The 22,535-nt window shown below is 40.7% G+C and overlaps 1 protein-coding gene across 1 annotated transcript in view; it reads left to right on the forward strand.

Annotated features, from left to right (window-relative positions):
* atp1a3a (ATPase Na+/K+ transporting subunit alpha 3a) overlaps window positions 1-22,535 on the forward strand; it is a 34,212-nt gene that overhangs the window by 2,585 nt on the left and 9,092 nt on the right. Inside the window, exons 2-16 of the mRNA XM_059350680.1 lie at window positions 9,957-10,070; window positions 10,758-10,817; window positions 11,444-11,647; window positions 12,695-12,808; window positions 13,019-13,153; window positions 13,494-13,611; window positions 14,518-14,606; window positions 14,889-15,068; window positions 17,353-17,551; window positions 19,350-19,594; window positions 19,726-19,918; window positions 20,064-20,239; window positions 20,504-20,640; window positions 21,513-21,663; window positions 21,818-21,986. Coding sequence (XP_059206663.1) covers window positions 9,957-10,070; window positions 10,758-10,817; window positions 11,444-11,647; window positions 12,695-12,808; window positions 13,019-13,153; window positions 13,494-13,611; window positions 14,518-14,606; window positions 14,889-15,068; window positions 17,353-17,551; window positions 19,350-19,594; window positions 19,726-19,918; window positions 20,064-20,239; window positions 20,504-20,640; window positions 21,513-21,663; window positions 21,818-21,986 — 2,284 coding nt within the window. The remainder of the gene's footprint in view (window positions 1-9,956; window positions 10,071-10,757; window positions 10,818-11,443; window positions 11,648-12,694; window positions 12,809-13,018; window positions 13,154-13,493; window positions 13,612-14,517; window positions 14,607-14,888; window positions 15,069-17,352; window positions 17,552-19,349; window positions 19,595-19,725; window positions 19,919-20,063; window positions 20,240-20,503; window positions 20,641-21,512; window positions 21,664-21,817; window positions 21,987-22,535) is intronic.

Raw genomic sequence — 22,535 nt, forward strand, 5'->3', positions numbered from 1 at the left:
TAATTTGTCATCAGGAGGGGTGGAGTGAGAGGAGATTTGGATGAAATGGGCGCTTGTGGGGGTGGGGGAGACCAGAGGGAGCTTCAGTCGACAAGGCAACTGGTGCCATTTCATCTGTGCCAATCAATTGACAGAAGCTGTGGCAGCAGGAGGCAACGTTTGGGTTTGTGGGTGAAAGAATGAAACAAAGGTCAGCCACTAAAGGCCCCACAGGGAGGTCCTTTTTTAGAGGAACAAGATCCAGAGATTTACACTGAATGATGGAGGTAGGTAGAGAGAGAGAGAGAGGGAGACAGGAAGACAGGAAGACATGCCTTTGTGGTGAGTCACCTTGAAGAAGGTTGAATACTGGGAAAGATGGAGGAGTGGAGGAATGCCACAAAGACATGCTGGGATGCAGCTTGTGTGTAGTGATGACACAGAGGAAGGAACGATGGTGGAGCTTGAGAAGAAAATGCAGAGATGGACTGTGAGATGCAGGAGGAGAACAAGATGTATACAATGATGAATGCATCTTCTGGTATCCCATAATGCACTTGGTGCGGAAGCTTCAGAAGGAGAGCCAATCACTGTGGAGGATAGAGGGTGTGTGCTGTGGCTGTGTGTGTGAATGTGTGAGGCAGACGGTTCGCTTATTGCTTAACCAACCACACATTAACGGCATATAATCCATACATTCCTTTAGATGCCTTTCTTGTAGATTCTCCATTTCAATCAGGATAATAAGTTAAAATAAATTTAATTGTAAGCATCAAATTTTATAAAGATATTGTGATAATATAATTTTGGCCACAATAAATGTGTAGTAAAAACCTGATATTGTGACATCACTACCAAACAATGATTTTGTAATAACAAAATCCATTGAAAGCAACGATCATTTCAAAAACTAAATGAGGGCATCAACAGAATGATAGCCTATCATGGCCTTATTGCATTAAGTTGTTCCATTAGTGAAACCACTTGTTGGTTGATTAGGTTTTGTTTTAGGCTGTGAACATTTCCTGTGGCAAGTGAATGAGCACCAGTGTTGAGATGAGTCAGCTTTCACTCCACTCCACTACTTTTTCACTCCATTATGCACATTTACTGTGCAGTGCCTAATAATGAGTCTTCTTTCTATGCTGTTTCATCATAGGTTGGTTTTAAAAGCCTTTTTTAAACTGAAGATACAGATGTTGAACTAATAAAATAACCCCTTTCAAGGGATGCCACGGTGAGCAAATCATCCCAATAGTTAATAATAGAGTTAATAAACTCATACCAACACCAGTTTTAACAATTTCACTGAACTATACTGTTGGTGGAGGCCTTGGGCAAGTGTAACACTGGTAACACAATCTGCTGAGGCAAGCCTACCCCACAGTTGAATCAGTTGATATGTAACTGGACTAAGTTTAACAATGGCAACAAATATCAAATCATATAAACTGACTCTTGATGAGCCAACAGCCAACAGTTTGGTGTCACTGCACCATGAACAGTGCCTAGTACTGCACACACTTCAGTGACACAGAGCCAGTTTGGAGATGGCCGGTTCCAGTTGGTGTGTCGAATGAAACGCACTTTGACAAACAACAACTAAATCACAACTACATGCTACTTTTTCAATGCTGATTGGGAGATACAGTCCAGTGTGCTCCTCACTCAGAACGTCTCTCCAGCACACGTAAGACAGCCTCGCTGAGAAGATCATTGAGTCAACGGAGCACTGGGCTTAAAGGACAGCACCACTACATCATCATATCATAAAAAAAATCACCTGTTTGTTCCCCAGTTAATGGGTGTGAGGCTATTGAAAAAAAAATTGAGAAGGACATCACTAGTTTGAGTTACTGTGGACAGTTTCCACCAGACTGCCCACTGACTTTTCAAGTCAGTTAGGAAGTTAAAAAGTTTGTGGCTCTAGTCATTTAGTTAAAGATAAAAATCTGATTAAATAAAATGTGCCCTCAGATGTTAATGCATATGTAGCCATGGAGAATTGTAAGCCACTTTTCCAGTAGAAAAGCAACTCAAAGTGCATCACGTGAGATACCATTAAAGTAGCTTTTAAATTAATGCATGCAGGCGCAAAGCAGGTGCATGCATAGTAATCTTACTGCTCTATGTTATTCTAGTGATGTCTAGTGATTGTCATGGGTCGAAACTGAGCTGTAGAGAGTGGAATAATGGCATACTTAACTTGTCGTTTGTGTAGTCCACTCAGCAATATTAGATACCACTACATAACGGCAGCACTGTAGTAGTTTACTATTACATACTGTATGTAATTGCAGTTACACCATATATGTTCCCTTGTTCACAGACCCTGTTGCATAATTGTGTCAGTCTGTCAATATTTCGTCAATACTGACGCTCAGCCTCCTGTCTTTACTAGTTTCCATCTCTGTACATCTGTGTAAAACAGCATGGATCCATACGGCTGAAAATCAGTGATCAGGGTTTTCCAATGCCACTGATTCTGTTTGATGTTTAGTGCATTTTGCATTTCCCTGGAATGCACTGTGAGGTCACTTTAACATCACTTCCTGTTAACAGGGTGATTTAGATGTCACTAGTAGTTTTCCATGCCCTCTGCAAAACCTCCATAGAAATGACAGAGAGTGTGGATTCACTGCATGAAAATTACAACAATGTTACGTAACACACCTTCGCATTAAGTTCATAATAAAAAAATTCCAATACCCCCTCCTTTCCCTCCCCCCGCAGTTATTTCAATAATTTAGATCAGCCCAGCAGATTGGATGTTGCTAGGAAACCTCACATCCCCCATCTATCAAGCCACTGGAAGTAGAAGCTGTCAATCTGATTCTGTCAACAACTGCCATTTTCTATCACACTCTCAGACATGGTGCACTTCAGGAGGTGGCACACTGCTAAATGGTGGGAAACGGCACAGAATCTGTAGCCCGTGTCTGACAGACACCCCCGTTTCCACTGTTCAAATATTGTACAGAATCAAATCAAAAACAAATCAAACTGATGGCTGATGGCTTGTCCCGGCGTGGATTTTTATCTGCGTTTGTCACTGGAAACACATGTACGCATGAGTTAAAACACAGTGTCATCATCATAAATGTGGCTCAGACTGTCTCCTCTTAATTAAACGTTTGTACAGATGAGTAGATCCGAGTCGAAGAGAGCAGAGAAACAGATGGGCAGCCCAGAGGGAGGAGAATGTAAACAAAGTGGGAGGGTGAAGGGAGGGATAGATGATGGAAGACCCCTCTAACTGTGTGTGTGTGTGTGTGTGTGTGTGTGTGTGTGTGTGTGTGTGTGCCTGACAGTCCATCAGTATTTTCTAGGTCGGCCAGTCCACTGATCTGTGTGATAATCCATTTCTTTGTGCGTGTGTGGTTACAGTGATCCACTGTGGCATGACCAGCGCTACTACTGGAGGCATCATACACTAGAGAAAGCTTCCATTCAAAAAATACAGAGCTGAAATTGTGAGACCGGAACATTATTAAATGTAGTTGAAAATAGGCTAAATACCACATGCTGAACATGGCTAAATACTGGATGATTCAGTGGCAGCTGCTGGAACATTCACTAAGCTTTCATATAGTATAGAGCTTCTGTTAGAGTTTACATTTGCTTGGTTGTGAATAAGCACATGGGCAAATACCAGCATTGCAAACAGGTAATACTACATAAATCTGCTGCTTTCAGCTAAAATGGCTAATAAAATTATACACTTGATTTTAATTATGGAGATTCTGATCTTCTTGATGCTTCTCATTACAGCTCATCTTTCCCACAGGAACTGATATCATCACCATAATGCTCACTTAGATATGAGATTTATTTTTATTTTAAAATTTTCTTTTACAAACTATTGTGGTTTATTTACTCATAATCAAACCTGGATGCACAGATCACAATGTCCCTGTTTGGTATCTGAGATTTGACCAATGATTTCAGCAGATTAAAAAATGGCTTATCCATCCTTCCTCAGACCTGTGGTGCTCTGCGCCGCAGGCCTGGCTGGATACAGAATACCAGCAGATAGAGCAGACTACAAATGTTCAGCGTGTACAATCTGTCCTGTAGCTCAGCACTGAACATCTGGATGCTGCTGAGAACTCCTCAGGTTTTACAGCCTGTAACTATACGGAGAACATGCAGTATTCACTTGAGAAACAGAGGGAGTATATGCAGGAAAATACCCCCGATGGTAATTCAGTTTGATCATGAATGGCACTGAGAGGAATACACATAAGTGGAAGTCTTATGAAGCAAAATTGCGAGGATGTGAAGACATGGCAGCCTTTCCCAAAAGGATGGTGTAGCATGCTGAAATGTAGGCAATATTGTGTGGTGGTTTGGTTCAGAAATGACCTTGAAAGTCATACTCTGTCTGTAGAATGGAAAGTGGCGGGGAAACGTATTGCCCTTGATAATTAGGAGTTCATATTTTCATTTCACCCTGCTCATATTTTTTTCATCAAATGGTCAAATATTGATGTGTGAATGTGGCGTGTGTCCCCTGTGGGCCTCTATGTGATAATGAGGGGGTCAAAAAAGCCAAATATGTCACAGAAAAAAACCTTCCATCAGTTTCCAGCAGTATAAAGACGAATTTGTAGTTTGGCAACAAGGCTCTATTGTAGTGCTTCTGTGATTTCTTACATCTTCAGATGCCACAGCTATGAAGTGTCTGCTTATGTGCTTGAGTAGTTGGCCTTGTCTCCTCCAGCAGTCATCATCCTGAATGAATGTGTGCACACACAAGAACGAGGGCGGAGGAGAGCAGAACCAGAAGTAGCAAACATGTACATCTGCAGGATTTATGACTTTAATGTCAGATTCTTGACGTGCTGTCATAAGTATAGATGTTCTGCTCTGACAGGCTGTTGGTAAAGATAGTACATTTTTATGTGAGGTGTCACAGTTTTCTATAGTCAAACTGTGCTTTGTGGTGCTTTGGTTTTGTCTTTACCTCATTTTCAATGAGTTGACTTTGTGGCTGTGAGAATAGTAATTAGATTTAGAAAGTAAAGTTAAAGGACAAGGAATGCATTTTCAGCTTCTTTTTATCGCTGCAGTTGGAGTTGTTGGTCATGAATAACAATCAGCTGCACAGACATTTGTTTATAGCAGCTGATGAGTCATTTAGTTAAATTTAGACACCAAAGGAACCAGATCTGATGGGGGCACAAACATGCACACTAGAAATTCTACCTGTTTTCATACTGTGTCAAGCTGTCTTTGTGGTCCTCATACATAGTAGTAATAGTCATTTTCTATTAATAACCTGGTATTTATAAAATTATGATACATGAGATGATCTTTTTCAATCGTTCATGAGTTCTCAATTTGACTGGGTTATTTATACAAAGTCAGAACTCTTTTCCAGTTTCAACCTGGAAAAGAAGTGAATGAGTAAAGATGAATGAGAAGCCGGGATTGAAAAGACGGGAGAGAGGAAGAGAGAGAGAGTGATAGAGGGGGATTATCATTGTTCAGTGGGTTAATCTGTCAGTGTAGTAAACAGCAGTAATCTGATGGCCTGCTGGACGCCGCTGCCTGGGGAACACTGCACCTCCTGACAGATGGCAAAACACACACACTCACACACGTAAACATATAGTACACGCAAATTCACACATCCAAACAGACAAACACCAGCATAGAAAACTGATCAAGTTTCCAATCAAGTAGAGAATAAACATGTATACAACTTCACAGATGGAATAAAAGTATTACACACAGAAGAACATTAAACACAAACAATATTGAATCAGTGGAGTAAGATGTACCACCAAATATTTGTGTGGATATTAAATCTCTCCCCACAAGTTTTTATATCCAAACAAATTAAGATTGCATGTGGGAACCAGTCACCTTTAATGTTGGAATCTATTTCAAATGTACAGTGAGACAGGGGGCAACATTTAGGACAAAAAACATGCCTTACTCACACACCCTGACAAGTGTGCAGCATTCATCAAAATAACAAAATACAGATTGTGCTTTTGTCCTGGGATTGAAGCGTACTATGTTGGAACTTTTTAATTTTCACTAGATCATTATGTTTTCTCAAAATCCCCAGAGGAATTCTTCATGTCCGAGAAGGCATGTTGGTCACAGACTTGTTGCTGAAAGTATCAAGTGTTGGTGATGTTCTGGTGAGAATTGTCATCAGTGTGAGCATTCAAAGACCAAAACAATCCCTTTTCCAATGAATTTTGGCTATTCCTGGTTACGCTGGTATAGTACAGTACAGTGGCCGTACACACATTAGGTGTAAAACAGCATTTTTGGCGATCATATGACCCTAAAAATTCACTATAAATAAGTCTGATGCTGTTTTGAAATGCTTGTAGCGATCTAATGCAGAGGTAGAAATGCAGTATGTATGTTTAGTAAAATGAGAACATTATGTACATACATTAAGTTACAGATTAATTAAGAATCAAACACAACAGAAAAATGTATTGTTCAAAATCAATGACATAACTGGCCAGTAGGCTATACCTCCTATTAGAGGCCTAATATTTAATATCAATAAAGATTGATCTCTCCCTATTACAGTACATACATAATGCATTATGCATTAGTAAGAAAACTCACACTGATTTCATGCCTACACTAGACTAGATTAGAAAAACACTTTTACATGGATTAAAGTTCTCCGTCGCTACGACAGATTTCCGTCATTTGGAGTTCACAGAGACCACTTATGAGATCAATATAGCAGGGTTTCCTTTAGGTTAAAGAGTGGCCGCTGGGAAAGTCTCAGGCCACGCCCTCTTAAATGTTCGCTCACTCAGCGTGTCTCCGTTACAAAAAGGGCCCCAGATGATCACATGGCTAATTATGCACATTGTCTCCGCTGATCATAAACATCATGATCTTGAATTAACCGGCACCGCTAACTGTGCACAGAGTGTCCGGTGCTTGTTGTAAACAGAGGTCGCTAAGTGAACACCTCCTGCAGCAGCACCACATACACACTGTACTGCTACAGAGCTAACTGTTAGCCTATTAGCAATTTAATTGTGGTGTTGTTTGTTTGATGCTTGTTCTGTTTGTTGTTGTTTTTTTTAATAAGACAAAGCACTATAGAGATTTGCACCCATTGTTATTTAATCCTGGGGCTGTTTGTTGATGTATTTTTTTATTTCTATTTTCTTATATATAAAAGGTTTACTTGAAGTAATAAAGAGAAAAAAAACATGTAATGAAAAGTTATGTAGATGCTTGATTATTTTAGAGAGTAAAGACAAGCTTTGCAAAAAAATAATAACTGAAAAGACAAAAAAAAATGCAATAGATGCAATAGAACAGCTGTTTAAAATCCTCCTGTAAAACAGTATTGGTTGAGCATTTAAATGTGATGGCTGCATTGGGTGCTGAATTCTTATGCATTAGTATTTCTTACGTGACTTGGCTGTAGCGCAAATAAAATTTCAGTCAGAAGATTTTTTTTAACTTTAATCCATGCTTTTACATGTGCACATGCTTTAAAGCAAACAGTAATGCACACAGAGATGTATAGGGGTAAGAGGATATAAAACATATGTGTCAGTCTGGTTGGCTGTCACCAGGTCAACACCCTAATGGCTTTTCATCCAGAAAAAAACAGATGTTAAACAGCAAAAAACAGCCATCAAATCAGTGTGAAACCTCTCAGCATAGACTAATCCACATAAGAACTCTCCCAAAATGCGTCTGCACTGCCTGCTCACCACGCAGGGTCAAACACAATATCAATCCCGATATGTGTTTTTTTTCACACATTCGTATTAGGTTAGGTTGTGAACATCTGCCTGATAAACAAATGTTAAGTCAAAATGCTTTCCTTATAGAAATTAGTCACATATTTGAATCATGAAAACACTTCTGGAAAGGTCAGACATTAAAATGAACTTCATAAGGTTAAGCAGGGTATTTAAATTCTCAAATTGAGTAGGTTAGATTTCCTCCAAGAATTTTTCACTTAATTACTTATACTTCTAAAAATATCCATCTGAAATCTTCAACGATTTGGTAGCTGAACCATCATTAGATCTACATGTTCCCCTACTGGGCTACAACTCGTTTTCTATTTCACTGGTCTTGCAGTCTCCAGTTATTTTAAAATGTAGTTTTTATTGCTGAATTAGGTGTGTTGTGGTGTGTTAGATTGAAGTAGTCTTTCATTCCAAGGCCTCATACGCTGTTTGTGTTAGTAATCATGAGGGTTTTTTTTTTTTAAACAACCGCTTTGTGGAATTGCATTCGCTTTGCTTGAATTATGGATTTTTAGGGATATAAAGCAAATTTTTATTTTCCCACAGAACAGTGAATTAAATAGAGCAGGAGTAATCACACCACAGCAGACATTTTTGTCTCGTTATGGTAGGAAAAACATGTTTGTTCTATTCAAGTGTGTCAGTATGCACAGTACCAGGGGCCTAAAACTGAAGTCAGACATAATTAGTTTTATTATTTACACTCATTGATGCAGGATGGAAGGCTTTTGCAATGCATTTAGCTTCCATCAGTTAGTTACAGAATATCATGACACATGGTACACAGACAGAGTTTAATAACTTTTAAAAAGTAATCTCCCAAGGATTATAGTGTAAGTATGACATTATACTCTAGTGCCTTAATGGGAACCTCAGTGAAAAACTTTCAGTGTTGGATGGAGTCTTATGTGACAAATAATAAAATCAAAACAACATGAACATTAAGCTGAATTTACAGATTTAAGTCAGATTTCCACATAGAAGTGTTCACATCCTGCCTTTCATTTAGCCATTTGCCTGTGTTAATGTGAGATGCAACGGTGAGCTGAGCAGATGGCTGACATTTTAATTCTTTACTAGAAACCCTTAGGATGTTCATCCTGGATGGTGCATGCTGGGTAACAGGGTGATTTTAGAAAATGTGCTAATCCCCCAGGAGCATATGAGCAAGCAGGAGCTACACACACAACACACCAACACTCTGAGTACTTAAAGAGTATTTAGGCTAACAGGTTTGTAGTCACTCTCTTAATGAAGAATTTTCAAAGAATAAGTCTAGTTTCGTCACCCAACAAAACTCTAGAATTGTATTTTATGTCATATTTCTACAGATTTAAATTTTTTGCAGTATTACTTTTATTTATTTCACTAGAACAAATTCTCATTTCTCTTCATGGACTTTTCTCTCTTTGGACTAGAGTTGCTAAATGCCTGTATTTATGATTTTTTAAATTAGATTTTATGTCAACGAATAAAAGTGTTTAATGTCGAAAGGTTGAAACACCCTAACCTGTAGACTTCCATGAATCAGCAAGCAGATGTATCTGTCGAACAAACATGCAGTTTTTGCACTGACACTTTAATGCATGAATAGAAAGGGCTCCAACACACACCTCCACACACACTAATGTGGGGCGATTGTGAATATCCCATGATGCACGTTACAGTTCCTGACAGATTTATTCTCTTCCTGTCCTCCTGCTCCTTTGCTTTCCCCTCCCTCTCCTGGCTGTTTATTTCTCTTCCTCCTCTTAGACACATCAGCAACCTCTGCAGCCTGAGCGTCACTAGCCTAAATAGTGGTTGTGTAAATTGCAGTTTCAATTGAGCTCTTGAGACATGCCTGTTCTCTAATGATGCCAGATCTAATCAGGAAGTGTCAAGTTCCCCCTCTCTCACTGGGGGATTACATCTAAGTTTGGATTCCAATCTAGATGTTTTGACTGGGTCTTAATATGAAAGAAAAATGGGAGTTGGCAGCCTTCTTAAAATAATTTGCGGTATTAATCAATGGTAATCCTCAGTGGAAAACCTCTGTGTTATATGTTCAGGATACAGTCAGTGTTTTTGTTCTTTAGACTATAGACTGTTTTGGTGTAAAATAGTATGCAGTAATTGTTGCATATGTCTTCAACAAAAAGGATTAGAGTGTCAGCTGTTTAAAAAGTAATATGACAGGACCAAACTCAATGATCTTGCTGTTTTGTGTTGCAGTATGGACGGTCGGACAGCTACCGCGTGGCCACCACGCAGGACAAGGATGAGAAGGAGTCGCCCAAGAAGAAGGGAGGCAAGGATCTGGATGACCTCAAGAAGGAAGTTCCCATAGTAAGTGCACTGCTTCCTACTTCCTTTAACCAGACTGCTCGCTGTAATTTCTCACATATTCCTGAGGACGTGATTAGGGCCACACAAGCACCCGCAAATCAAATTGAAAACAGAACGAACAAAAGCCTTGAAGTCTCAGCTGAGTGGTAAGGAGTTCATAGATAGCGTATCCTGGCCTCACTCCAGCATTCAAAGAGCTGCGGTCCAACTGTAATCTAATCTCCTTGTTTTGAAAAAGACGTGGTATTCAGAAGCAGCTGGTGTACAGTAGTAGTAGAGTGTAGTTTGAGGTAATATGCCAGAGCAATTTAATCCTGTTGTGGAAGGATTTACTCCTGTACAAGGCAGGAAGCCAAACCCTCAGGATATCCCTTCTTATTGAACTCTACTATGTAATATGGGTTGGGTACAAGTATTAATGATCTATACTATAAAAATACAGAAAATGAACAACCCAAGGACCCAAAGGAGAGTAGGTAGGGCTTTTATTTTATACAGTCATTTGAATGAATATAATTTAGCAAATTACATATACATAAATTACCAATACATATTTGGACCAAAAATTTTGCATTCATTGCAACATTTTGCATTGCTTGATAGTGTCATTAGATTCTATGTATAATTTATCTTGAATGCTTTTTTATTGATATGATAACTGACACTTTATATTTTAATTATTTGCAGACGGAACACAAAATGTCTGTTGAGGAGGTTTGCCGGAAATACACCACCGATATTGTCCAGGTAAGTCGATTACTTCTGATCAGAAATGACACTTTTACACCATCAGTTCAACCTCATAGAGTGCTGCAGGAATAAGTCCTCAAAGACAATGGGTTTTTATTTGTTAGATGACTGTAATCAGGTCTGTGGTTAACACATGCTTAGTAAATACTCCAATCATGAATTTTGAAAAGCCAGTTGCCAACTAAGACTGCAGTAGTTTACATTTGAATTGGTTTTCATTTGTAGAAATTATCTTGCTGGACAAAACATTTAAGTATCATCAACTTTTGTCCACCACAGATCTTATTTTCTGCAGCAATCCAAAATATAATGGAAAAATCCCATTAGCTTTTTGTTGAGGGAACCAGGGCAATGCTAACAAAATACATTATTCCTTCAGCCCTCTATGTGGTTGTTTCTGTCCTGATTTAACACAGTGCTGATGATTGTACTAACATCACAATCAGTACACCTTTTTTAAAATCAACTTAGGGTTTGCCCCATTCATAACACTTTTTAATTTCTCCCTATCCCTATCTCCCTTTTCTTCCTTTCTACACTCTCTCTAACTCCAAACTTTCCACTGCCTCCTTGACTCTGCTAATCCATATTCCCTTTAATCCATCTTCCATCTTCCCCCTCAGGGTTTGACCAATGCCAAGGCAGCGGAGTACCTGGCCAGGGATGGCCTTAACGCCCTGACTCCACCCCCCACCACCCCTGAGTGGGTCAAGTTCTGTCGCCAGCTGTTCGGGGGCTTCTCCATCCTGCTGTGGATCGGTGCCATCCTCTGCTTCCTGGCCTACGCTATCCAGGCTGCCACAGAGGACGAGCCCGCCGGGGATAACGTAAGTGGAGACTTGTAGGGACGGATGATGATAGGATGAGCTCTCAGTCCCACCACTCTTTATGCACCACCTGTGAGAAACCAGATATCAAAAAGCACCAGAGGGGGGAAAGCACACAGACCTTGAGTTGCTGCCAGTGAGTGCGTGTGTGCTCCCTGTCCTCCAGCACATCACTCAACAAGCGTTTTGCTGACTCACTACTCCTCAGGGATGCGGCTGTGTCAGAGATAAAGGTTGTGTCAGCGTTTGTCTGAATCATGCCAGACGATCCCTCTTTAGTGTGACAGACACCATCCTGTTAGCATCCATATCGGGCCCGCCACGGGGAGTAAGTGACTCCTGGCGTTGGTAATGGCATGGTAAGGGAAGGGTCAGCTCTGTTTCATGTCGGGTCAGAGCGCCGAGTAGAGTCAGGGACTGAGGCTAAACAGCGCTGACACACAGCATGAATGGACAAAATCCTTGGATCAGTCCACAGGGGAGGACTCAGGCTGAAACAACAACAGTGCAGAGTCAGCACTAGTTCCCCAACACTGTATCACACACCCAGAATATAAAGTCACACGGTGATGACCGGTTACAGTTAAGTCAAATGCTCCAGCACATAGATGAGAGTGTTATATGGGAGGATTATTTAAAAGACAGGATTTAAACCTTACACTGGTGATCCATGCAAATATGAGGCGATAGAGGATAGTCATAAAACCGCTGACAGAGCAGACAGCAAACAGATGGGCAGCGTCCATGTTATCAAGTGCAAATCAAACCATGCGCTGCAGCTGTCAGCTGCAAATATTAAATAAAAGCCTTGAAGATGATTTGTGTTGTTTAAAAAAAGCCTCAACTTCTCAAAATAGCTCCTTTACCTCTCACACTTTGATGCCAGGATGTCTCACTGATCATTTTTAAATTAAGTCTCTCTGTCTGTGTCTCTCCACTGGTCTTTTTTGTCTCATACAATACATTTTTAGACAAAGGTGAAGTCAATCAGTTGATTTCTGCATTAAATATGAAAGTCTCATCTTTCTTTCTGCCTCCTCTTCGCAGTTGTATCTGGGTATCGTGCTGTCAGCTGTCGTCATCATCACCGGCTGTTTCTCCTACTTCCAGGAAGCTAAGAGCTCCAAGATCATGGAGTCATTTAAGAACATGGTCCCTCAGGTACTCTACATTAAATACATTTGTTTCAAAAGAACACAGGTGTTTAACTGGCAACAGTATGAAACTACATGCATCCTGCTGTCAGACTGGATCAGTTTTCAGTTGTTTTTGTGCTGTTTTTCTAACCTGTTTAAAATGCTTCTTTACAGAGATTTTGTGTTATTTTTGTCATTTCATATTAACTCTCTGTGTCTCTCTCTCTGTGCACAGCAAGCCCTGGTGATCCGTGAGGGAGAGAAGATGCAGATCAACGCTGAGCAGGTGGTGGCAGGAGACCTGGTGGAGGTGAAAGGAGGAGACAGGATCCCCGCTGACCTCCGCATCATCTCCTCCCACGGCTGCAAGGTGGGTTACCGGCACAGATTAACAAAGCCAAGGAGAAACTAACACCTACATGCACTGTGTAGCTTCCTCTGTGTAAGGTGTTTACAGAGTGTGGGAATCAGCAGTGGGTTTCCCCCTCATCCTTTTTGGAATCCACATGATATGTTGACACAGACAACCACTAATGGCACAGCAAACATAAACACAGAAAATGAAAAAATAGAAAACACACACAGTCTGTGCCTCTGTCTGGCTTCGTCTAATCATGAATGCACTCAACCAGTTAACTCTCTTTCACACACACACACACACACACACACACACACTCACTTACCTAATGGTTCTGTCCTGCTCTGTCCAGGTGGACAACTCATCCCTGACTGGTGAGTCAGAGCCCCAGACCAGGTCACCTGACTGTACCCATGACAACCCACTGGAAACCCGTAACATTGCCTTCTTCTCCACCAACTGTGTCGAGGGTAAGTTCACTGTTGCCTCTAACTAAAACCAAAAGCATGATATATACCATCATATTCATCACATAGACCATACAAATCACACCCTCTGTTAGGGTTAGCCATTCTCCGTCTAGTATACATGTATATATATATATTCATGGAAAAAATTATTAGACCACCCTTTTTCCTAATTTCTTTGTTCATTTTAATGCCTGATAAGTTAAAGGTACATTTGTCCGTAAATATATAATGATAACAACAAAATTAGCTCGTAAGAGTTTAATTTAAGAGCTGATATCTAGCCGTTCTCCATGGTTTTCTTGATAATAACCAAAATCATTATCAAGAAAACCATGGAAAACAGCTAGATATCAGCTCTTAAAATAAACTCTTATGAGCTATTTTTGTTGTTATCATTATATATTTACGGACAAATGTACCTTTAACTTATCAGGCATTAAAATGAACAAGAAAACAAGGGTGGTCTAATCATTTTTCCATGACTGTATGTGTGTGTGTGTGTGTGTGTGTGTGTGTCTTAATTCATATGGCTGCTGGTCTATGTTTGTATTGTTCCGGCTCAGCGCTCAGACAGTCCTGCAAACAAAGACTGTCGGCCACGGTCAGGGGTCGGAGTGACGAAGGATTAGTTAGTGACATCACAGGTCATCAGGGGAGCCCACTGACTGGAAAGTGATCCCGTTAAACCCGCTCCATCCCATCATGTCACTGGGAGGCTATGCAACTTTCATTAAGCATGTCACAGTGGAAATCAATGATGTGTGCTGCCCTCCTGTGGACATATTACTACATTGCATTCAGTCCTGCACTATCCAGACATAATCACGCTGCAAAGTCTGTTCATGCACTCATATAGAAGTTAAGAATTTCATTAAGACCAGCTCCCTCTCTTCTTTCTCTCTTTAGGAACGGCACGTGGCATCGTTGTGTGCACTGGTGATCGTACAGTGATGGGCCGCATCGCCACTCTCACCTCAGGCCTGGAGACTGGCAAGGTACCATATTCATTATTGTCCATTATCTGACAATGGTGTGTCTTTAAAAGCCACATAATGGAGGTTGCTTACTAAACAGGGGCTTTTTTGCACCTCTAATGTGCATATTCATATTCTGATTTTTATTGTAAAGACAATAGCTACAAAGTCTAAGATGTTATTTAGTGTGCTGGGTTAGTGTCATTATGTTTTATATTGTGTAAAAACAAGTTATTTAGACTGGATAACTTCTAGTATTCCAGTAAAACCAGTCAATAAATCCAAACACCTTCTCCTCTTCAGACACCAATTGCTAAGGAGATCGAGCACTTCATCCACATCATCACAGGCGTGGCCGTCTTCCTCGGCGTGACCTTCTTCGTCCTGTCAATCATCCTGGGATACTCCTGGCTGGAGGCCGTCATCTTCCTCATTGGTATCATTGTTGCTAATGTGCCCGAGGGACTGCTGGCCACGGTCACTGTGAGTAGGCGGAGACATGATAAATGTGTGTCTGCGTGTGTTTTTTACAGGATTGTTGTCCAGTTGTATAATTCCTTCATTCCCAGCTGTTTTTCTTGTGTCTGTTTCTTGTCACAGTCCTTGTGTGGTTTGTTTCCACCTCAGTTCCAGTGCTCCACAGACTTGGGTCAAACAGTATTTTCATAATACTTCATATATTTAATATATTTTTAGAAATTACATAAAAGGTTACAGGGAGAAGCAGGGAAAGCAGTTACAGAGTTTAAAATGTTTTTAGCTTTGTTGTTGACATGAAATGCCCCTTTTTTTTACAGTACAACTAGAGGGCCCTTTTTCTATCTGAACAGTACATTAAGGGGACAGTTCATCCCAAAACCAAAAATACATATTTCTTCTAGGGCTGGGCGATATGGACCAAAAGTCATATCCCAATATATTTAGGCTGAATATATATACGATATATATCCCAATATTTTTATCACAAAAGTGAGAGCAAATGTTCAGTCAAAGCCAAATATGACATGTCATAGTTTTATGGAAACCATTTATTTAAGTGAACATAAATACTGTATAACAACAGGAGAACCTTTTTTTTTTTTAAATCAAAGCTCCATAAAGTGCACATTTAAATAAAAAAAAATCTTAAGTAAAAATTGCCTGTAAAATAAAATAGACTAGTCTTTTCTAAAATAAATATATTTATATGAGAAAAGAATAACAAACATTACAAAAGAAGTAAATATGACAAACCCTAGTAAGGGCAGCATTTATATATAAAGGAAGAAAAAAAATCGATATCAATATATGCGATATGATCTAATTCTGTATCACATTTAAAAATATATTGATATATTTTTTATATCAGTATATCGCCCAGCCCTAATTTCTTCTCTGACCTATGGTGCTTTTTATACATCTAGATTGTTTTGGTGTGGAGATGTCTGCCTTCTATGCATATTATGGTTTTATATGGCACTAAGCTTGTGTGGCTCAAAACTCAGAGAGGCTTCTGACGGTGCAAAATGTGAATATTAATGCTTAACAGCCTTCTCCTCAGCTGAGATGTAACGTTAGCTAGTTCAGGTGCGCTACCAGTATTGAACTATTCCCTCTGTGCTGTGGTATGCTCGGCAGCTGTAGTTTGCTTGAAAAACAAGAGTTCCTACATGAAACTGCTCACAACAAGGTCTGTGGATTATCTTAAGGAGTAGTTAACAATCTAGATTGATAAATAGTACTTCATGTAAGACGAAAATCAGTTTTGATTTTGCGATGAGTTCTCCCTTTAAAATTAGATAGTATTTATTGTTTGTTTTAGCAAATACCTACGCCACACTTTATTGTAGGTTTTGTGATAAGAGTCTAAGAATAATAAGCAGTTTGTAGTTTCACCCATGTCTGACTGTGTCTACAGTGTTCAGGCTTGTCTCGTGGTGTCTGCTGTTGCTTCTTGTATATGTGCTTGTTATCTCAGTGTGTTGTGATGTTGCTGTACCGTGAACCTGTGTGCATCTCTGCGTGTATCTCTGTATGTAATGTGCTTTAACATTCTCTCTGTGTCAGTACCTGTTGCTGTGGTGAAGGTGGTGTATTGTCTTTGTTTGTATATATCTCTTCCCATCTCTCCTCTCTTTGTCCCAAAGCAGCCCCATGTGTGTTTGTGTTCTCTCTCTCCATCTCCTTCTCGTATGTCTCTCTTTCTTCTCCAGGCCAGTCGTGGTGCTGTCTGCAATGACTACGGCTAGCTAATGTAATGATATTAGGCTAATGACTAGTCAGCTTCTTGAACTTAATTCGGCCTCGTCTGCTTGGCCTTGGCTAGTTCTGTTTGGCCCATGGGTCTTGCCGTACTTGGCATGATGACATAATGCACCGCTGCCCGGCTTCACTACTTCACTCCTTCATGCTGTATTTTCTCTTTGCATCACTGTTTGGGCTGTGTTTTTATTTTTCGCTGTAGGTTTTGATTTTAGTGCATTTTGCTATAGAGAAAAGTTGTTACGGGCAGGATGAACATCTCCAGGTGTCAGGGCGGGTTGGTTCCTGGGTGTGGTTATTGTTTCAGGTACAGTATAGCAGCTGGGTTAGTTTAGTACCTGGAGATGTTCATCTATGCTGTTAGTTCACCAAATGTATACTATTTGTTATTTATCTTTTTTTCTTTGGTTTGTTTGTTTCTACCCTCTCCTTTTGTCTTTCCTTCTCTCCTTGCTGTTACATCATCGTTCTGTCACTCCTCTGTTTCCTTTCCTTGCTTCTGTCTGTCCCGTCTCTCCTCTCTCAGGTGTGTCTGACACTGACCGCTAAGCGAATGGCTCGTAAGAACTGCCTGGTAAAGAACTTGGAGGCTGTGGAAACTCTGGGCTCCACCTCCACCATCTGCTCTGACAAGACAGGCACCCTGACTCAGAACAGGATGACCGTGGCCCACATGTGGTTCGACAACCAGATCCACGAGGCTGACACCACCGAGGACCAGTCTGGTGAGATTTCCCTCTCTCTCCTGCTTTCATGCAGCGGGCAGTTAAACTTCCTGCAAAGAGAGTTAAATGACCTTAGTTTCTCTAAGGCAGCTTATACACTTTTACACCGCCTGCAGCTGGTACAAAATGCAGCTGCCCGTCTCCTTACTGGCACACGCAAACGTGACCACATATCACCTGTCCTAGCTTCGCTGCACTGGCTCCCGGTTACTTTTAGAATAGATTTTAAAATGTTATTGTTTGTTTTTAAAGCTCTTAATGGCCCCCCAGTATTTGACCGAGCTCCTTCAAATCCACACCCCTGCCAGAACACTGAGATCCTCCAGTCAGCTGCTACTGGCCACCCCTAAAACTAGACTTAAAACCAAAGGTGACCGTGCCTTTGTGGCAGCAGCCCCGAGGCTCTGGAATAACCTGGCACATCCCATCTGCAGGATCTTTAATTTTAAGGTTTTTAAATCCTCCCTAAAAACACACTTTTTCTTCCTGGCTTTTAATAAAGTTTAAGTGGACATCTGGCAAAAAACAAACTTTTATTCAAATTTTCAAATTTCAATTTATTTTATTTTATTTTTTATTCTATTGTTGCATTGTGTTTATGTATTTTAATATTTTAGTTTTTACCTTATTTCCTGCAACTGTGATATCTGTACAGCACTTTGGTCAACCCTGGTTGTTTTAAATGTGCTCTATAAATAAAGTTTGACTTGACTTGACTTATGTTACTCCAGGATCCAAAATAACATCTGCCAAGCACCGAAAATAACTTGGTAAACACTAGGGATGGGGATAATTAATCAATGATGTTGGGCGGCTGTGGCTTAGTTGGTAGAGCAGTAGCCCATTGATCGGTGGGTTGGTGGTTCGATCCCTGACCATGGCAGCCTACATGTTGAAGTATCCTTGGGCAAGATACTGAACCCCAAATTGCTCCCGATGCTGTGTTCATCAGTGTGTGAACGTTTAGGGTAGCCTCTGCCACCAGGATGAATGTGTTTGTGAATGGGTGAATCTGTAGTGTAAAGTGCTATATAAGTGCAGGTCCGTTTACCATGATCAATTCATGGTTGTTAAGAATTTGGTCGATCACATGGAATTTTTAATCGATCTGCGTAATTTTTTATTTTATTTGTATCTCTGACTGCTTATCAGTACTAACTGAACTGAAAAACGTTATATATAATCCCTAGTAAACATCTCAAACACTGATCTGTTTAGTTTTTTATCAAGTCATTGCTCGTAGCATATTTTGAGCTTTGCCTTGCTACATAGAGCACGCTCTCTTCCCATCAGTTAAATCAAAGCGTGTTCAGTCAGATGTTTCTTTTTTCACTTATTTTTTTGTCACATCACTGTTGGTCTCAGCTAACTCATTCATAGCTTCCCAGTTGCAATGAGGAGCACATCATTTAAACTTTTTTTACAGGATCAGGTTAATGCAAATGGTTGATGAAATATCCCCTTCCTCACTTCCTCACAGAAGTCTTTGTCACCAATGATTCGTTCAAGGACTGTTGGAAAGTTGAAAATCCAAAGATGATTTCTGCTTTATTAAATGATAACATGGCTTTCACACCCGATAGGTTGTTCAGAGGGTTAAACCCTAAGCTAAAATATCTGAAGAATTGTTCACAGAGGAGAAGATAAGTTTACTCTTTGTTTGCATCTTGACAGTTTCTGGAACAGGAAGAGGAAGAGCAGTGTGTCTGGGTGTTGTTGAGGTGGCTGTCCATCTGAGGTGGATGCTACAGGCTGAGACATCTGTCAATAGTGTTCCTATTTTTGGCTCACCCTCTAGGTTCCTCCTTCGACAAAAGCTCCACAACATGGGTGTCTTTGGCCCGCATCGCTGCTCTGTGCAACCGTGCTGTGTTCAAGGCTGGCCAGGATGCTTTGCCCATCCTGAAGCGTGAGGTGGCCGGTGACGCCTCTGAGTCAGCTCTGCTCAAGTGTATCGAGCTGTCGTGTGGCGCCGTCAAAGCCATGAGGGACAAGAACAAGAAGGTGGCCGAGATCCCCTTCAACTCCACCAACAAGTACCAGGTTGGTCCCCTTTGCTTTTTCACGCAACTTACAAATGCAGATGACTTGCGAAGATTTGTAGTAAATGGGCTAAAACGTGCAAAAAACACTTAAATGTTTCTAATTCTGACACTAACTTCTGCTCCCATCAGCTCTCAATTCATGAGAGTGAAAATGAAGAGGACAACCGCTACCTGTTAGTGATGAAGGGAGCCCCAGAGAGGATCCTGGACCGCAGCTCCACCATCATGGTGCAGGGCAAGGAGCAGCCAATGGACGACGAGATGAAGGAGGCTTTCCAGAACGCCTATCTGGAGCTGGGAGGACTGGGAGAGAGAGTACTGGGTGAGCATGAAAGAACATAGGAAAACAGTGGTACTTTAACAAAAGCTCATGATTTGGAGTTACACCTTAGTCGTAAAGTATTGGTATATCTTGTGTTTTATTTTATGGTATCAACTGAAAAAACTAAAATAATTTGTGCCTTCAGGTTTCTGCCACGTGTTCCTGCCAGAGGACAAGTACCCCAAAGGTTTCGCCTTCGACACAGATGACGTCAACTTCCAGACAGACAACCTTTGCTTCGTGGGCCTCATGTCCATGATCGACCCTCCCCGCGCTGCCGTGCCCGACGCCGTGGGCAAATGCCGCTCTGCTGGCATCAAGGTGGGGCACCTTTCACGTCTGCCATTTAAAGGCCTGGGAGAGCGGAACATAGCACCCACCTGGATGTGAATGCTGTGGATGACACATTTTTAGAGGAATTTCATAGAATACTTTATTAATAGTATGAATTTTGTTTCTTCTACTTCTCTCATTCTTCTTTTACGTCCTCTATCTCCTTTCGTGTATTCTTCCTCTCGTCCTTTTCTTCTGGCTCTCTCTTCTTCCCTTTCATCACTTCATTTTCTTCATCCTCCTGTATTTCAGGTTATTATGGTGACTGGTGACCACCCAATCACAGCCAAGGCCATCGCTAAGGGTGTGGGCATCATCTCTGAGGGCAATGAGACAGTGGAAGACATCGCTGCACGCCTCAACATCCCCGTCAGCCAGGTCAACCCAAGGTAAGGCAGACGGATACAAGCAGAACTTTTAAACTATTTTATATAGTAGGTGCTCCGTTTATCCTTCTACTTTGCAGCACCTTTACTGTATATGGTTTACGATAGTAAAATTTCATCCTGATACTTGAGTCACGATACGATATTATTGCATTTTTAAGCATTTTGCGATATGGTGAGTATTGTGAACAATATAATGCCATTTAACTGTGTAACTGCATTTTGCGTCCACAAAATTAAATTCAATCAAGAATTGTTTTGTCAAATCAAAGAAAATTCTATTAAGAGTGAGATTTATCTCACTTCAGTCTTTTTATTTCTCCACAATGAGAGTCAAACCCACAGACAAACCAACAAAGTATTCAGTCAAACTGAACTCAACTGATATCAAACATGTATGGACGACAACAACTGCAGCATTTTATCAAACTTTAAAAAAAAACAAGCTTCACTGCTCTGAAACGCACATGGTGCCTATAGAGTCCTTAGATCTTCTTGTTTCATATGATACCAGTATCTCCAGTATATTCCTAAAAGTGAGCTCGCTGCGGTGAAAATACTGACAGCTGGAACGCTTAATATCGATACTTGGCGGCCATGAATCGATATAATATTGCCACGCAAAAATATTGTGATGCTATGCTGTATCAATTTTTACCCCCAACTCTATAAAATAACTTAACATGCATTTGAAGAATTAAATCCAGGAGTGAATGTGAAAGAACAATACAGTGAACACAGTTTGTGGTGAGTTGAATAAGTTGGTGCCAGTGAGTGCTTTGAATGCAGCAAACACAGGGACATCTGTGCCGTATCGATTTTTTCCCCCCGACTCTAGTTCACAAAGAGTGTTTTGCATTATCTGTGTCGTGCAGGGATGCCAAGGCCTGTGTGATCCACGGTACAGATCTGAAAGACCTCAACCAGGAGCAGATGGACGATATCTTAAGGAACCACACAGAGATCGTCTTTGCCAGAACCTCCCCACAGCAGAAACTTATCATTGTAGAAGGCTGCCAGAGACAGGTACGCGGACTGCAATTACACTCATATTCACAAACATGTGCTCGCAGGTAAAAGTTAATATGCACCTGCATGCAATGAAAAAAGTGCATGGTTTTTAGCATCATGTATCCTAAAGGAGAAAGAAAAGCATTAACTGTGTCTTCCTCTCCCTCAGGGTGCCATCGTGGCTGTGACAGGTGATGGTGTGAATGACTCTCCTGCCCTGAAGAAGGCTGACATCGGTGTTGCCATGGGAATCTCTGGCTCAGATGTGTCCAAACAGGCTGCCGACATGATCCTGCTGGACGACAACTTTGCCTCCATCGTCACTGGAGTAGAAGAAGGTGAGGGATGAACAAGAGAAGAAAGGGTTGTCAAGATTGAAAGACTGGTGGGATGGAGGGGGATGTGAAGACAGGTTTAGTTGAACTAAAATGTTTTTTGCACCATGCCTAAGAAGAACATGAGTACACCTAAGATTTCTAGAGGACTTTGCACATACAGGATAAAACACTTACAATAAGTTGATTGTGGTGAATTTCCATTATCAGGATAAATGTTGTGACTGACTTAAAAAAAGGTGTCTAGTTCACTCTAACATACTGTCCTATATTAATTTCCTGATTTATTTTTAAATTTCCACAAGGGCGGGGCCTGCATCTTTCTACTCATTACAAAATCCAATGCCTGTTACTACAGCTGAAGGCTCTGACTGCCTATTGTACTTCCCCTAAAATAAAAGTTAAATTGGATGTGTGGATAAACTATGGGTTCCATACTGAAGGATAGATGAGGTGCCAACTGCACCTACAAAATATACAATAAATATTACAAAATATATTTTGTAAAAAATGTAAACTTAAGTGATTCCAGTATGTTTTAGCGCTATTCTG

This window comes from Centropristis striata, chromosome 14, assembly GCF_030273125.1.
Source record: "Centropristis striata isolate RG_2023a ecotype Rhode Island chromosome 14, C.striata_1.0, whole genome shotgun sequence".
In the NCBI taxonomy this organism is placed as follows: domain Eukaryota; kingdom Metazoa; phylum Chordata; class Actinopteri; order Perciformes; family Serranidae; genus Centropristis; species Centropristis striata.